At 36.2% G+C, this 18,509-nt stretch overlaps 1 protein-coding gene across 1 annotated transcript in view; it reads right to left on the bottom strand.

Annotated features, from left to right (window-relative positions):
- LOC110665673 (probable LRR receptor-like serine/threonine-protein kinase At1g53440) overlaps nucleotides 1-18,509 on the bottom strand; it is a 52,580-nt gene that overhangs the window by 24,384 nt on the left and 9,687 nt on the right. Inside the window, exons 4-6 of the mRNA XM_058134350.1 lie at nucleotides 18,244-18,315; nucleotides 18,081-18,152; nucleotides 17,928-17,999 (exon numbers count right to left, since the gene is read on the bottom strand). Of these exons, the coding sequence (XP_057990333.1) occupies nucleotides 17,928-17,999; nucleotides 18,081-18,152; nucleotides 18,244-18,315 (216 nt within the window). The remainder of the gene's footprint in view (nucleotides 1-17,927; nucleotides 18,000-18,080; nucleotides 18,153-18,243; nucleotides 18,316-18,509) is intronic.

Genomic DNA, 18,509 nt, shown 5'->3' with positions numbered 1-18,509 from the left:
TGACTTGAATTATAATTGTCCCTTTCAATTCACCCCCAAACTCATTTCTTTGTGTACTTGGGTGGTGAATTACTTTGCATACCATAATTGAATTTGCTAGCTTTCTTTTTCTCTCTCTTTTTTTTTTTTTTTTTTTTTTTTTGTCTCTCTTTTTTTTTTTTTTTTTTTTTTTGAATCACTTCTCCCAACTAATTATTATCATTTTTTTATTTTATTTATTATATGTATCTATCACTCAAAGAATTATTCTCATGGAGGGTAGGTAAGTGTTTGGGTTTATGGCTAGGCATTAATGTGGGTTCCAAAGGAATAAGAGGGATAAATGTAGGCTCAAATTGGTTCCAAAGGGAAATTTTTAAGTGAGGTTGGCTAAGGCTAAAATATGGGTTTAAAATTCAAAGAATGCCTAGATCATTTCTTTTTCAAGTGCATGCTATGATTTCGCCTTGAAAGGTTTAGGAAGATTGTTCTAGGATTGGTGAGACATCAATTAGCTACTTCTCACCCTAGAGTTTTCTCTAAGCACTCAAAGTCAATGCAATAGATTGGGTGGCCCTTGGCTAAGAAGATATAAACTAAAGCAAGAATCTAGTAACTTTGCACCTATCTAGAACTTTCAATCCATCAAACCCTTCTAAAAGTAAGCTTAATTGCTCTTCAAAGCAACTCTCAATCCTCTAAGGACAAGGTAAAAATTTGTTTTATGATATGCATGATCCTAAAATGAATGCATAAATCAAATTAAAACTAAATGTAATCTATATGAAAACTATATGCAAATGTATGTGTATGAGTATAGACATGTGTGTGGTATATGTATAAGTGTATGGATTATCTATATATAAATGAATGAAATGCAATAAATGAATAAAAGAAAATTTTAAAAAAAATTTGCAAAAATTTTGCCTTGACCCCCAAACTCAAATGAAACATTGTCCTCAATGTTTAAAATGAATGCAAAGATTGGTAAAACTGTGAGAATTGCTAAATTATTGAAAGTTATACAATTGGGGATTAAATCAATGTAAGCTCAAGTATTCCATAATTAGCTCAAAATGATATTAACAATGAAGCTTTAGAGAGAAAAATGTGAAAAAGTATCCCAAAATGTATAAGTTCACACTGCTTAAGATGTTGCTTAACCTGTTGCGTAGGGTAAAGCGAAAGCATAAGCATTGGCAACATACCATAAGCATAAATGGTAAAAGGGAAGCTGTTACCTCCAACTGATGTGAAACAATTGTGGCTCAAAGAAAGTTTGTGCAACTCATCAATGTCAACAAAATTAGGATTGAAGAAAAGATAAAGTGCTAAAATAATGGTCAAGAAAATGAAATAGTGAAAAGAAATAAAATGTAACAGTTAAATCAAAAATTAAACTAAGAAACATTCACAGAGTATTTATGTCTATATCAGGAAAGAAGTGCAGAGATAATAATAAAAACTAAGTACCAAAATATTACAACCATGACCAAAGTTTGAAAATTAAAATAAACAGATTACAAAATAAACCTAAAACAGAAATTAAAACTGCTGCTACTGATCAAGTTCTGCTATCAAGCCTTTGTTGCTGCATCAGGGTCTGCTGTAGGTTCTGCAGTAGGTTCATTATGATCCGAAGCTTCAGAAGCAGTTTCCAAGTTTTCTGTTAAGTCTTTCATTTCTTGAAACATGGCTTGGCCCCAATGATATAAATTGTTGTAGGATTGGGCCAATTTGTTGTAAAGCTCCAGCATTTGAAGTTGATGTTGCTTCTGTTTCTTTTTAAGAGATAAAAATCTCTTTTTAAGTTTCTTTTCTAGCTTCTTCTTTTGGTTAACCTGCTCTTGACCCATGGCTTCAATTTTGATTTCTAAGTTTTTCAAGGAAGCAAGAATTTCTGTGGTATCAGGTGAGGGAGCAGATGGTTGGACAGTGAAATTTGTTATCCTGGATTCCAAGGATTTTAAGATGGATAACATGTCTGCTGAGAAGTGTGGGGTAGAGGTTGGTTGTGGTTCTGCAGTTGCAAAAGTGGTGGGGTGTTCGATGAGGGTATCGAGTCTTTGTGCAGAGTATATGTATGGCCTATTTTCTCACAAACATCCATATGCAGCAACATGGTGCTGTCTATGTATGATTCCCAGTAGCGGCAATTTATATAGACTAGCATCAAAGCTAAATGATTTTGCTATGGCAGTTATGTACCCCCCAAAAACAATACTACCTTTAGTATGCTTGGTGACAATTTGGTGCCAATGAGCAGCTATGAAATGGGCTGTACTTACTTGTTTTCTCTCCTTCATGCACCACAATAGAAACAAATCCCAAAGACCCACAATCACATTCGTGTCCCCTTCCTAAAAGCAGGTAAGTAATGAACCTATGGAGGTATTTCAATACATGGTCAACTATCCTAGAGGCTTTTGCAGTCCTCTGTCTATAATAACCTCCAAATGGTGCAATATCTTTCCAGAATTGAACAGGGTCATAAACAGTTTGCTGCCACTCAATGTTTTTATACCCCGAATCCTGAAAACCAAAAATGGCATTCAAAGCACCTATATCTAACTCCCTGTCAATTCCAGCACATCGAAAATAAATCATATCTCTATGTTCAGGCACTGTTGGTTTGAAACTCAACTTTAGGGAACTCAAAAATTCGAGGGTTAGATCCTTGTATACTGGTTCCCTAATTTTAGCACAATCACCCAAATTAACAACATCCAAATAGGCAAAGACAGAATTATAAATACCTAATTCTTTCAAAATCTGCTCATCCATATACTTGTTTGCCAAAATGGTTTTAGAAAGTAATTTCTCATAGGCCTTTTTCATATCCATATCCCTAAAAGCCCAAGGCAATGGAGAAATTACCTCCTCTATAGTATCCGCAGATGACGCAGGTGCTGGAGAATGTAAGGGAGACTGGGTTACTGGTGTTTGGACCGCTGGTGCTGGGGTTTGCGAAGAGGACCTGGTCCTTTTGCTAACTGGTTCAGAGGACTGAGGTGGAGAGTTTAAGTCGAAAGGGACAGAGGGTACTCGTTTCCTTTTTCCGACAAGGGTTTCTTTGAGTCTACCTGCGGCCCTTTTTGTTTTCCCTTTTGTTTTTGTTTGGGTAGGAACAGGGTCAGGCGTTGGTTCTGGGGAATGGGTGTCGGTAATTGGTGTTTCATTTGGCGGCTCGGATTGCGGCGAGAGGGGAGTCGGCGGGATGAGAGGTGGTATTTGGCTTGGAGGTGGGGGCGGTGACTGAGGTGGTGGTGATTGCGGTAATGGCGGCGTTTGTGGCGGTGGGGACTGAGGTAATGGCGGACTGGGGCTGGGGTTAGGGTTTGTGGGTAATGAGGATGGAGTGCCCATTTTAGATTTGACAGAATGTCGAAGTCCTCTGAGTTTAGGTTTGTGAGAGGACCACATTTTGGTTCTTGTCATTTTAATGAAAAGGATGAAACCTTTCGGCTTCCTGTAAAAATTTTGCCGGAAAAAATTTTGGACAGCTTAGAGGCAAAGGGACCAGTTATGGTATTTTGATCATAACTTAAGTTCTATAACCCCGAATTGAATGATTCAAAACTAAAATTCAAGTTTAAACATAGAGGATTAATTTTTATGAAGGTAGAGTGACCAAATAGACATCCTAACCTAGCTAAATTCCGAGATAAAGATAATACATCAAAATGAACCTAAAGAAAGGTTCATGGGAAAAATGCTATACATGGTAATTAAAATACTCATAAGGCTAATTAAATATTAAAAATGATATGAATATGTAAATTGGGACTAATGTCCTATTAATATAAAATTAATGATACCACTGAATAGTACCAGAAAATAGTAACAGTGAATAGTACTAAAATAATTAAAATCATGTTTAATTGCCCATAGTATACCTAGACTTATTTATTTAGTTTGGATAAATTGGTATACCAATTAGAGACTACAGATAACAGTACTGCCTACCAAAAAAATCATGAACTGACAATATATGTCTGGTATGATTATTCTACAGGCTATATGCCTACTTATTGGCCATTGTGCCTACTTTATTTCTGGCTTTACAAGCTTGACAGTGGGTCTCGTGCCTGACAGCTGGCCTCGTGCCTGACAGATGTATATAGGGTAGACATATGGCTGTCTAACTCGTATACTCCTGCGTATCCAGCTCTTATAGTCTGTTATAGGTTTCTTGGGCATTGATAATGATTAACTAATACTGAATATACAATAAGTAAACAGAAAGTTCCCAATAATTTTTATTTCAATTTTTATTGTTTCCAAAGTGCAATAAAAATTTAAAAGACCCAGAAATTATGAATTGCAATTATTATTTCAATTGTTAAATTATTGTTGTTATAAAATATGCACCACTAAGCGTTATGCTTAGAGCGTTGGTTTTCCATCGCGTAGGTACTGGAGATCAGTCCCAGCAGCCGCAGCAGCAGTAGTAGTGCTCACACAGAGACCGATCAGATCTGCTAGTGTTTACTAGTCACCTCTACAGTTGTATTTCTTTTTGGTAGGCCTCATGCATATCTAGATTTTGTACTTTTTGTTCATTGTACCTAAAAACATGATGTATTCCTTTTTGAGATTTGTAATGTAAACTTGTAATTTATTATCTATGAATTTTTATATGAATGCAATAGATGATATTTTTGAGATCTCATAAATAATTGTGAATGAAATGATAAAAGAGAATATGATATGGAAATGTGTGAAATGAATATGAACATGTTAACAGGTGATTAGTGGAACCCGCCAGATGCTAATAAAACAGAGGAGGCTCTGTCCAGGTCTCCACAGAAATAAGTTATAGAAAAAAAATTGTCTACACATAGATTACTACTTTTAAATGATATTAAAGGTTTACAATAGATATGATAAAATAAGATAGGGTACTCCGGCACCGAATATGGCACTTCTTCCTCAGCTATACTATAGACGGGTAAGGGGTGTCACAGTATTGCAGCAGTTGCACTGCACCCTAGAGTAGCAGTTAGAGTGTACTCTGTCACTACTACAGGAGGATGCTTATAGATGGTGGGTGACAGTATCGAGAGTGGTACAGCCTGCACAGATCACATGGGGATTCTTTCTGGCTGAATTCAGAAAGAAATACATCAATTATATGTACTTGGAGGCCAAAAGGAGAGAATTCCTAGCATTGAGATACAGATAGCTTACAGTCTCTGAATATGAGCAAGAATTCATGAGACTTAGTGGATATGCATTGGAGTTGTTGCCCACATAAACTGATAAGTGTCAAAGGTTTGAGGACGGACTGAATAACAACATCAGGCTAATAGTGACATCTCACCACTTCACAGATTTCTCTTTGTTGGTAGCATCAGCCCTTGATGTGGAGAGAGTCAGAAATGAAGAACAGTCCAAGAAGGATAGGCAACACAAGAGGGGTTCTGGGTCTGGTCAGTCCGGTTCAGCAGACACGGGTAGTAAGTGGCCCAAGGAGTCTCAGGGTTAGACTCAGAGTCAGGGCAAGAAGCAGAAGTCTCGATTTGCTCCAAGGAGAGGAGGAGGACAGTCTAGTGCATCAGTGGGTAGTTCACCTGGTGCAACTACACGGGGATCAGCCCACTACCTGCTTGTGTATATTGTGGCTGACCCCACAGAAGAGAGTGCAGATTGTTGACTGGTGGGTGTTTCAGATGTGGGTCTACAAATCACTTCCTGAAGGATTGTCCATAGAGAAACACTAGTGTTTCCACTGCTCCACCTTAGATAGAGAGGTCTGCCCCAGCAGCACAGAGGGGTAGGAGACCTGCGAGGCCTGATACAGCTGGTACATCACAGAGGCCTACTGCAGAGACAGTGCAGAAGTAGGAGACTAGAGTAGCACCTCGTGCTTATGCTATGAGAGCTCTAGATGAGTCAGAGCCAGCTAATGTCAATAGAGGTACATTTTCCCTTTATGATCTGCTAGTATGTGCATTGATTGATCCGAGTTCCACACATTCATATGTGTGTATCAAACTGCTAGTTGATAGAGGGGTACAGATAAAGGAGTTAGAGGAGGACATATAAGTCACAAACCCTTTAGGCTATAGTTTCATGATGAAAAATGTCTGCAAGGGTTGTCCTCTGAGGATACAGGTTTATGAGTTTCCAGCTAACTTAATTGAACTACCATTCCATGAGTTCGATGTGATATTGCGTATGGATTAGTTATCACGTCATCAGGCGATGGTAGATCGTTGGCTAAAGAGGATGTCACTACAAACAGCAGAAAGGGATGAGATTACAGTTGTGGGTGAAGGAACGGGTTGTCTTTCTGCTATCATATCAGCCACAACAGCTAGAAGAATGATAAGAAAGGGGTGTGAGGCTTTCTTAGCACATGTGGTTGACACCAGAAAGACTAGCCCAAGCATATAGGAAATCCCCACAGTATGTGAATTTTCGGATGTGTTTCCGGAAGAGTTGCCAGGTTTACCACCTGATAGAGAAGTGAAGTTTGCCATAGAGGTTATGCCGGGTACTGTACTAATGTCCATTGCTCCATATAGGATGGCACCTACTGAACAGAGAGAGTTAAAAGTTCAGTTATAGGAGCTACTAGATAAGGGTTTCATACGCCCTAGTGTGTCACCCTGGGGAGCACCAGTGCTATTTGTGAAGAAGAAGGATGGCACCCTTCGGCTATGTATAGACTACCGGCAGCTGAATAAGGTAACTTTGAAAAACAAATACCCTTTAACTAGGGTAGATGACCTATTTGATCAGTTGAGGGGAGCTAGAGTATTCTTCAAGATAGATATCAGATCTGGCTATCACTAGTTGAGAGTGAAGGAGACAGATATTCCAAAAACTGCTTTCAGGACCCGGTATGGACACTATGAGTTTTTAGTGATGCCATTTGGACTGACAAATGCACCATCAGCTTTTATGAACCTAATGAACCGCATCTTTCATCCCTACTTAGATCGGTTTGTTGTGGTTTTTATAGATGATATCTTGGTGTATTTTAGGAACCGGGAAGAGCATGATGAACACCTGAGAGTAGTACTACAGACACTGCGGGAAAAGCAGTTGTATGCCAAGTTGTCCAAGTGTGACTTCTAGTTGGATGAGATATCTTTTCTTGGACACATTGTGTCGACAGATGGGATGTAACACCCCTAAGTTCGGTAGTGCGTTCTACTGTTCCGGTGACCAGTGTTGTCCGAACAACTAGGATGCCTAGAACTACACTTCAATATAAGTGAGGAGACATAAAATAATGAAATACAAGAAAAGAAAATACAAGAAAAACAAAGGAAAAATAATAGCAAAGAAATGTAACCAAGTTAAGCGAGCCGAGAACCCTAGCGATGGGTGACCACACCGGGAAGTCACAGCGTAGACCATTGACTAGCCCTGGACTGCGGGGAACCCTGGAAAACATTTTTAGGACTTAAATAGACCCTTATTGAAGAATAAATATCATTAGAAAGATCAAAGAAAAATTAAATAATTAGTATAAAGAAAAGTGAGAAATCGAAAAAAATAGACAAAACCCGGTGTTACCGAAAAATTGGGAATGCAACCCGAACAGGGGCATTATGGTCAATCAACATCCCGAATTGTCTTTTGACCTAAATTTCCATTAAAAATAAATAATATTACACTTAGAAAATAAAATGAAAAATTAAATTGGTGGTACCTAAAGTAAATAGCAAGAATTAAGGGTTTAATGTGGAATAAGTGGGAATTAAACTTATAAAATGATTTATTTGTGTGAGTGGGCCACTAATGAATAAACTAAAAGCTAAATGGGGCAGGTGTAAGTCCACTATACCATCTGCACTTCATCTTCTCCAAACTCTCTCAACCTTGCCGAAATGAAGGAAGAGAAGTCCACCATTGCCGTTTTCCTTAAGCTTCATTTAACCTCCTCATTTCACTTCCAATCATTTAGGTTTCTTCATTAAAGATTGTCTACACATCATAAGGAAGAGCTTGATACCAAAATCAAGAAGTATAGTCAAGGTTTAGCAAGTCCCAACCATAGGTAAGTTTACATTTTTGAATATTGCTTTGTTAAACTTTGTATACATGTTATGGGTGTGTGCTTTGTGAAGAAAATTTTCAAGTTTGAAGAGTTCTTGATATATCCAGTTTGGACAGCCATGGAGTTGTGTATTTGATGATTTATTATTACATATATTTGATGTAAATTCATGTTGAGTAGAGGCATTTAATATCCTAGTAAGTTATTTCCATGAATATGTGGTGATTGTGCACTTGACTTGGAGATTGACGAATTGTGAGACACTTTGGTATTGTAGAACATTTCGACAGCCTTGGGACTCTTTGATAAATGTATGAGTTCATGAAGATATTGGCAGAATTATGACATTGAGGATTGATAGGTATGTATATAAATTAGTTGTGTAAATTGTATATAAGAATTAGTAATGTTTATGTGTATATGTGATTGTACTTAGACTTTGTAAATTTGAGTTTTAATTGGTGTATTGAGGATAATTGTAATCTGCCCAAAGTGACTTTAAAGTGAAGTGGTATATGGTTTTGGTAAGGTACCAAAACAGAATTGGTAAGGGAAGTGAACATATAGTAAGGTAAATGTGTAATTGATGTATGTTTAAGCAAGGTAATTAAGGGCAGTATGCATTTTAGTCAATAACTCTAAATGTGTAACTCCAATTGGTATGAGACCAATTGGAGGTAAAACTAGGCACAAAATGTGCCAACTTTCATTAAGAAAGTATACCAAAATTCTGCTTGCAAGGTGACATGAAAAATGACCAATTCGGATTAGGTGCAATTGAAACCTGAAAATTAACCAATTGGGCAGCAGTTAGTTTTTAGGCCATAACTCACTCAAAACAGGTCCAATTGACCTGAAATTTTAACCATGAATAGTTAAGACCCATACCTACAAGTCTTATGAAGACACCAAAGCCCAGAAATGACCAGAAGAAAGTCAAAAAGCTTGCACAAGTTCGGGTCCAAAAACTGGCCGAACCAGAGTTGACCAAATTTGACCTAAAATGACATAATTTGATACCATTTGACCAGCAACAGTAAAATGACCATAACTTGGTCTACATAACTCAGAATGACCTAAAATTTTGCCCTGCGTTCCTTAAGACATAGATCTACAAGTTTGTAGTTTTGACCGAAACCCGAAAACCGAGGGAACTAGGTCGTCCGGCTAGGTCAAACTAGTATCCCGGAATCCAGCAAGTTGCAATAAAATGCACTAAACAAGGAAATGAAATTGGTAACGTGTACCAACCCTAAAATACTATCGAATGTGACATATTAGTATCGTTAAAACCTAAATTACCTAGAACACTTCGAGGGTCGATATATTAGGCTGATTAGGCAAATAATAGAATTCAATGAACTAATTATCAAGCATTATCGATAGAGACCGTTTAATTTAGTACTGAAACACTTCAAATTGTGTTTCTCAGTTAGTAAAGACTCAGGAAAAGGGAAGGAAACACTGAGTCCAGACCAGGAGACAGTCATCAGAGGTTTGTGCACAACAGCTATTTCTTTTGAATTATTTTCAATTGAAATAAATTATGACTATTTGCATATTATTGTTTTAAGTTGTGAAATTATGAAAAATGGTTTGAATGATATTTGATGGATACTTATTGATTGAAAAGCACTGTAATTGGTTTGAAACCACAGCTATTATGTACATTGATTGTATTCCTCACTAGCTTGTCTAGTGGGATGAATTGAATTCCCTCTCTGTCTGAAGTGTTGAGGTGTGTGCCTGTTGAGGACGAATAGAATGAGTACTCATATTTTTGCTAGCTAGCTATGTTATTCCTCATTAGTCATCGACTTTTGGGATGAATTGAACTTTAGAACATGATTAAAGCTGTGTGTGATTTATTGATGCATATTGTAAGATTGTGAAATGAGTTTAAATTCTTATTGACATTCACTGTCTTTTGAATTTAGATATGTTTTGATTAGTGAGATTTATTGTAATATTGTGTTAAATTCCTTATGACATTATTGTCTTGAATTTAACTATGGTTTTAAGTATCCACTATTTACATGACTTATGAATTGTGATTTAAATTTGTATTTGGTTAATGTTGTGCACCACTGAGACATTGTCTCAAATGATAGCTTTATTCTTTATCAGTAGACAGACAGACAGGGCAGCAGACTAGGCTGCTAGTACCTCCAGCGAGAGATTTTTCGGGTATAATGAGTATACCACTTTTTACATTTTGTACTATAATGTATGGCCACTGTATGTACATATTGTTTTGGTTTGAGCAGTTGTAAATTCAAATTGTACCTTGAAGTTGTAAAATAATTATGAGTTATTTTGACTTGTAAAAATTGTATTATATTTCCTGTATTTCAGCTTTTAAAAAATCACTGTGGATTTGAGTTGAGATTTGGAAAATTATTGAAGTGCTTTTTACAGGTTTTCTGAAGAACTATTTTATCCAAAATACAGACAGCATTCTGCCAAAATTTTTACAGAAATTCCAAATAATTCAAATGCATTAGTTCTATCACTTCAGTTCAAAAAGGTTTTTAACACCTGTAAATAGTGCTCACCACTGTAAAAGAGGTAAGAAAAGTTTTTAAAATCCCTTGTAGTATATTTAATAGATTATCAGTAGACGGAGTTGGTAATTCATTAGGTATACTACGGGATCATGTAATGCCTTACAGAGGGGTAGGATGTGACATGGGATCAGTATAGATCCAAAGAAGATTGAAGCAATAGTTGAATGGAAGCCTCCCAAAAATGTAACAGAGGTCAGAAGCTTTTGGGGTTAGCTGGATACTACAGGAAATTTGTGAAGGGATTTTCCCTTATAGCAGCCCCACTGACTAAGTTACTGCATAAGAATGCAAAGTTTGATTGGAATGATAAATGTCAAACCAGCTTTGAGAAATTGAAGGCTATGCTTATAAAAGCTTCAGTGTTGACATAGCTAGAGTCAGGGAAAGACTATGTGATCTTTAATGATACCTCTCACAATGGGCTTGGGTGTGTTCTGATGCAAGAAGGGAAAGCAATTGCCTATGCTTCCAGACAGCTAAGGCCACATGAAAAGAACTACCCAACTCATGATTTGGAATTGGCGGCAATAATATTTGCATTGAAGATATGGAAACATTACCTATATGGTGAGAAATGCTACATCTATAGGGATCACAAGAGTCTGAAGTATTTGCCAACCCAGAAAGAACTCAATCTGAGACAGAACTCAATCTGAGACAGAGGAGATGGATTGAATTCCTTAAGGATTATGACTGTGTGATCGACTATCATCCTGGGAAGGCAAATGTAGTGGCTGACGCACTGAGCAGGAAGTCCATGATGGCTTTGAGAGCATTGAATGCTCAGTTGTCTTTAGCACAGGATGGGGAAATTTTGGCTGAGTTGCTTGTAAAGCCAAACTTGCTATAGCAAGTATAAGAAGCACAGTTAAGGGATGAAAAGTTGCTAACTGTTATGGGCAGAACTCAAGAGGGGAAGGAGACTGACTATGAGTTGAAAGGACATGAATGTCTGTATTATAATGACAGAATATGTGTACCAAGAGATGAGAAATTGAAGAAGAATATCCTGAAAGAGGCACACAGTAGCTTCCATGCTATGCACCCAGGAAGTACCAAGATGTACCAAGACCTGAAAATACATTATTGGTGGCATGAAATGAAGAAAGAGATTGGTGATTTTGTGACTGGATGTTTGACATGCCAGCAGGTTAAGGCTGAGCATCAGGTTCCATCAGGGTTGTTGCAACCTATATCTGTACCAGAGTGGAAATGGGACCGCATCACCATGAATTTTGTCACTAGGCTACCATTGACATAGAGGAATCATGATACTATATGGGTGATTGTGGATAGATTGACCAAGTTAACTCACTTCCTACCAGTTAGAACTGACTACTCATTGGAGAGATTAGTAGAGATTTATATAGATGAGATAGTCCGGCTACATGGAGTGCCAACATCTATCATATCTGACCGAGACTCAAGATTTACTTCAAGGTTTTGGAAGAGGCTACAGGAGTCTTTAGGCACTCAACTACACTTCAGTACGGCTTTTCATCCACAGACGGATGGACAGTCAGAAAGGGTGATTTAGGTAACCCTTAGAACTTAATAAATTACCATAATTGTTAAAGGAATGATAATAATAACCTAATACAAATGACGTGAATTACATGATATGATAGGTATTGGAGGATATGTTGAGAAGCTGCATCATTGATTTTAAAGGAAGTTGGGAGAAGTATCTTCCTTTGGTAGAGTTTGCTCACAACAACAGCTACCAAGCCAGAATAAAAATAGCTCCATATGAAGTATTATATGGGAGGAGATGCAAGACTCCCTTATGCTAGATAGAAATGGGTGAAGAAAAGGTAGTGGGCCCAGATTTGGTGAGACAGACTGAGAAAAAAGTGAAACTCATCAGAGACAATTTGAAAGTCGTCTTAAACAGACAGAAGTCATATGCCGACCTGAGGAGAAAGGATATAGAGTATGAGGTTGGTGATAAGGTATTTCTCAAGGTATCACCTTGGAAGAAAGTGCTGAGATTTGGTAAGAAGGGTAAGTTAAGCCCTAGGTTTATTAGTCCATACAATGTCATTGAGCGTGTGGGTCCAGTAGCCTACAGGCTAGCTTTACCACCTGAGCTGGACAAGATTCACAATGTATTCCATGTGTCGATGCTTAGGAGATACAGATTAGATCCTTCACATGTCATTTCAGCAGAGGAGATAATTGTGGAACCTGATTTGACATATGAAGAAGAACCAATCAGAATCTTAGCACAGGAAGTGAAAGAACTCAGAAATAAGAGGATCCCATTAGTAAAAATCTTGTGGAGACACCACAACACAGAAGAAGCGACATGGGAGAGCGAGGAGATGATGAGGCAGCAGTTCCCTCAGCTCTTCACATCAGGTAAATTTTGAAGACGAAATTTCTATTAGAGGGGAAGAATTGTAACGCCCTCACCATAGATAGTCCGTACATTTTACTGTTCCGACAACTAATGTCTGTTCGGACAGCCAGAATGTCTAGAACTACACTTAAACTATAGAGAGAAGGCATAAATTGAAGAAATAAATGTTCAAAAAATATAGGAAAAATTTTGAGAAAATAAAATATAATTTAGAGAATTTATTAATTGGTATAAAATAATAAAAATAACCCGATATGCACTATGAAGGGTATTTTGGTCATTTCACCCTCAGAGGTGAATTTTGACATAAATGTCAAATTAAAATTTGGAAATAAAATAATTAACATAAATTAAATTTATGAATTTGAATTTGGAAAATGAGAAGAGAAAGAAGAGGAAAAGAAAAGAAAAGAAATAGACTTATGAAATTCAAAAACAATAAAGTACAATAATTATAGAATATATATAAGACACAAGATGACAAAAGCCACCAACTCACCTTCTTCTTCCTCTTCTTTCTCCTTTGTGCCGCCCACTTTGGTCTTCTCTCCACCATTTTTTTCAAGCTTCAAGCTTGAATATTCCTTCATCTACCCATCAAAACCTTTAGCACCCTTCACAAAAAATACTCCCCACTCCATAAGGAAGCCATAGATACCCATAAGAAGCAAGAAAGTTAAAGTTTGGAAAGCTTAAGTGAGGTTAGTGTCGTAATCCATCTTTCCTTCTTTATTAAACATGAAAGGCATGTTTAGCTAAGAATAAATTTCATGAAATGAAAAAGTAAACCTTGAGGGAAGAATCTTTGTTTTTTTTAGCAGCCCTAGGGGAGACATGAAATTGATGGTTTTTGTTGGTTTAAATTAGGTTAGGGAAGTGAACTAACAAGATATTATATATTGGAATTGGTTTGCATCTAAATTTCATGAGATTGAAATTTGTGAGTTAGGGTTTGACCTAACTTTGGTACTTTTGTATTATATCTTGCAATTGGGATTGTTGAGATGTGTTGATGATATATAGAAGTGCTATGAATGTCAAATTGAAGTAAGGGAGTTGAAGGAAATTGATATTGGGAGTGTTTGATTTTCTGCAGGTTGAAACTCAATGAGTCCAGTTCATTTTTTGAACCATAACTGAAAATGTGGGACTATAATTCATATGAGACTAATTGGAGGTGAAATTAGACTCAAAATAGCCCATTTTTCATGTAGACACCATGCCCAAATTTTATCAAAATCATGACCAATTCTCTACCCAAACCCGAATGACCAAACACTGAAACCCAGAAAATGACCAAGGTCATAACTCTCTCTATACTAGTCCAAATGACCTAAACTTTACATCAATGGAAAGCTTAGACATAGGGCTATAGTTTTCATGAAGACCACTTGAACCAGGTTTGCCTTTAACTGTAACACCCTAGGCAAATCCCACATCGGCAAAACACGGGAGAGATGTTGGGTTTATAAGTTGGCGGTTCGTAACCCCTAGTGACGTGTTTTAAAACCGTGAGGGCTTCGGCCTAGAGCGGACAATATCACTAGTGGGTCGGGCCGTTACATTTGTGGTATCAGAGCCGCTCCGCGTGCAACCTTGAGCGATGGTGGGGTAAACCTTAGTGAGGATGCTGAGTCCCATAATGGGGGTGGATTGTAACACCCTAGGCAAATCCCACATCGGTAAAACACGGGAGAGATACTGGGTTTATAAGTTGGCGGTTCGTAACCCCTAGTGACGCATTTTAAAACCGTGAGGGTTTCGGCCCAGAGTGGACAATATCAATAGTGGGATGGGCCGTTACATTAACCAAGTCAAATTATTAGCACAAATTGAGTCACTAAAACTGCCAACCCATAAATTGACCAAAACACTGTTCCTTTGGTATGCTTGACCAGTTTTGGAAAAAATGCCATAACTTGGTCTCCAAAGTTGCAAATTGAGTGAAACTAGTGCCAAAAGTTTTATGAGACATAGCTTAACAATTTTTATGTTTTGAACAAGCTCCAAAATCCATTGCATCCTAGGGAAAATATTAGCCAAAATTAGAAATTAAGATCTGGAAAATGTTAAGTTGAACCCAGAATGCCATTTGATACCTGTGTGTTCATTTGGCCATAACTCCCACTAGGAAATTCCATTTGAGATGTGCTAATATGATCTGGAAATATGATACTTAGGGCTACAACATTGATTTAGACACCTTTGCTAAATTCTAAGTGTAAGGACCCTAAAAAGAGGGTCAAACATACTACCCTGAAGTTTGACTATTGCCTTTATAGTATTAAGAGTCCAGGTCAATACATTGACCATAACTCACTTTACCTAGCTTGAAAAATTATGAAATTGTACCTGGGAGTCCCTAAGACATAGAGGAACAAATCTTATGAAGGAACCTAAGTCTAAAATGACCATAAAATGATCAAATGACTAGTCAAAGTTTATTGACCAGGAATTGCCAATTCTGGACAGCTTAGAGGCAAATGGACCAGTTATGGTATTTTGACCATAACTTGAGTTCTATAACCCTAAATTGAGTGATTCAAAAACTAAAATTCAAGTTTAAACATAGAGGAACAACTTCCATGAAGGAAGTGTGGCCAAACAGTGGCTGCAAACTGATCAAATAGATAGGTAAAGATGAGATACAAAAACTGAAACTAAAGAAAGGTCCATGAGATAAATTATCTTATGGTAGGGAATTTAACCCTAACAAGCTATTGAACACTAAACCATATGAAAGAGGTATGTGGGACCTATTATCCCACTATAAAGTGATCGGAACATTCAAAAAAATATGTAATAATGTGTAATTGCCTATAGTATACCTAGACTTATTGATTTAGTTTGGATCAATTGGTATACCAATTAGGGACTACAGATAGCAGTAATGCCTACCGAGAAAATCATGAACTGATAATATATGTCTGGTATGATTGTTCTACAGGCTATATGCCTACTTATTGGCCATTGTGCCAAACTTTATTCTGGCTTTACAAGCCTGACAGCGGGCCTCGTGCCTGACAGCCGGTCTCGTGCCTGACAGATGTATATTGGATAGACATATGGCTGTCTAACTAGTATACTCCCGTGTATCCACCTTTGATAATTTGTTATAGGTTTCTTGGGCACTGATAATGATTAATTAATACTGAATATACAATAAGTAAACAGAAAAGATCCCAATAATTTCTATTATTTCCAAAGTGCAATAAAAATGTAAAAGACTCAGAAATTATGAATTGCAATTATTATTTCAATTGTTAAATTATTGTTATTATAAATTATGCACCACTATGAGTTATGCTTAGCACATTGGTTTTCTATCGCGTAAGTACTGGAGATCAGTCCTAGCAGCCGCAGCAGTAGCAGTAGTAGTGCTCATACAGAGACCGATCAGATCTACCAGAGATCTGCCAGTGTTTACTAGTCACCTCTACAGTTGTATTTCCTTTTGGTAGGGCCCATGTATGTCTAGATTTTGTACTTTTTGTTCATTGTACATAAACACATGATGTATTCCATTTTGAGATTGTAATGTAAACTTGTAATTTATTATCTATGAATTTCTATATGAATACAATAGATGATATTTTTGAGATCTCATAAATAATTGTGAATGAAATGATAAAAGAGAATATGATATGGAAATGTGTGAAATGGATATAAACATATAAATAGGTGATTAGTGAAACCCGCTAGATGCTAATAAAACAGGGGAGGCTCTGTCCGGGTTTTCGCAGAAATAAGTTATAAAAAAAAAAAAATTCTACACATAGAATACATGTTTTAAATGATATTAAAAGTTTACAGTGGACATGATAAGATAAGATAGGGTGCTCCGACACTGAATGTGGCACTTCTTGCTCGGCTATACAGCAGACGGGTAAGGGGTGTTACATAAACTCTCGGAGTCGAATGCTTATTCCTGTTCAAATATTTTTTTTCCAAGTTACAGGAGGTGTAAGTTTATTTTTGGGTATAACCAGCATTTTTATCCGCAGGTTGTGGTACTTTTTAGTTAGTAGTTTTTATAGTTTTTATTAGTTTATCTATTTGTTTAATTATTAGAACTCTATTGGATACCATTGTATATATGTATTATATTAATTAATGGAAATTAAGTGGTTTGTGCATGATGGATAAAAGGGCTGAGCTGGGCTCTTTTAATTTTGTTTTTCTAATAGTTATCGGGTTGAGTTTAGCCAAATAAATTTATAGAATTTATATTATTTTTTTTCCTTTTTGTGCGTGTTGGGCCCTGACTTTGAGTGTGGTTATGGATCAGTAAAGCTTACTACAGTCTTCGGGGTTTTTAAGTTGACCCAATACCTAGTGTTGATCCGGCCCGTAGAATCGGGTGGTGGCAAGCAATCAGTCTTATTGCAATCGAATAAATCAATTGCTAAATCAGTTGTTAAATTAATTAGCAACTGATTTTAATGGATTAGTAATTGATCTAATTAGTTACTAATTTTTTTAGTGATATATTTTAATAACGTTTTTATAAATTACATAAAAGGTAAACTGAATTAAAAAAATGAACTTACAAAATTATATACTAATTTTTTGAACTGAACATATATATTAAAAAAAAAATAATAAAAAAAAATAAAAAAAACACAAAACAGGCAGTTCAGAGTCTGTTTGATATTTGATGGAATAAAAATTAAGACTCAATTAAAACTTAAGATGAAAGTTTCAAGGAGTAAGCTGAACATTAAAAAGGAGAAGATAAAATATTTGAACATATGAAAATAGAAGTTAATTCTTAATTAGAGTTTTTTTTTTTTTTTTCATTTTGGTTGCGGGAAAAGTTTTATGATTTTTATGTTTATTAATTAACGATTTAAAATTTTAATATATTTTCTAAAACCTACTATTAATTATTTTGAAATTATAATTTTAAATATTATGTAAATATATTTTATTGATATTCGATTTTCTTGGTACTAAAAAATTGCTTTCATGAAATATAATCAAGAAGTATGAGTAATGATTTTACATGGTCCTGAGATTGGAGAGATTGCCCAATGCCCGAGGAATTGGACCTGATAATGAATTGAAACCCAAGTGCCTGAAAAATACGAAATTAATTAAAATAATCATAAAATTTTCTACTCTAATAAGTATTTTTTATGATTCTCATGACACTTACAACCCTTCGAGAGATGACAAATTTCCCAAAGATGAAGGGATAGAGCCTGTTAGATAGTTATGGTTCAAATCCCTGAGATAAGAAAACAATGCAGAACTTATTTAGCATAAAATTTGCATTGAGAAGGCCATAATAAAACAAATCAAAGCATGGCAAAACTTACAGTTTTTTCAAAGATGGCAGTTTCCCTAGATTATCTGGGATGGATCCAGTCAACTTATTCCATGAAAAATCTCTGATCATTATAGTCATTGAATTCATTTATCATTCACTATGTTTAGAAATTTAGAAAATAAAGAGGAAAACAAATTAAGAAAACAATAGACAAATAAAAGGAAATGAAGAAAATAGAAGCAAACTAAAATAAATTAGAAAGACAAATAAGCACAACTTTTTTAATATTTATTGTTATTTTTTTTTTTATTTCAT

Source organism: Hevea brasiliensis, chromosome 14, assembly GCF_030052815.1.
Source record: "Hevea brasiliensis isolate MT/VB/25A 57/8 chromosome 14, ASM3005281v1, whole genome shotgun sequence".
Classification (NCBI taxonomy): Eukaryota; Viridiplantae; Streptophyta; class Magnoliopsida; order Malpighiales; family Euphorbiaceae; genus Hevea; species Hevea brasiliensis.
The sequence above is the reverse complement of the archived record's forward strand: the minus strand, read 5'-3'. Positions and strand labels throughout refer to the sequence as shown.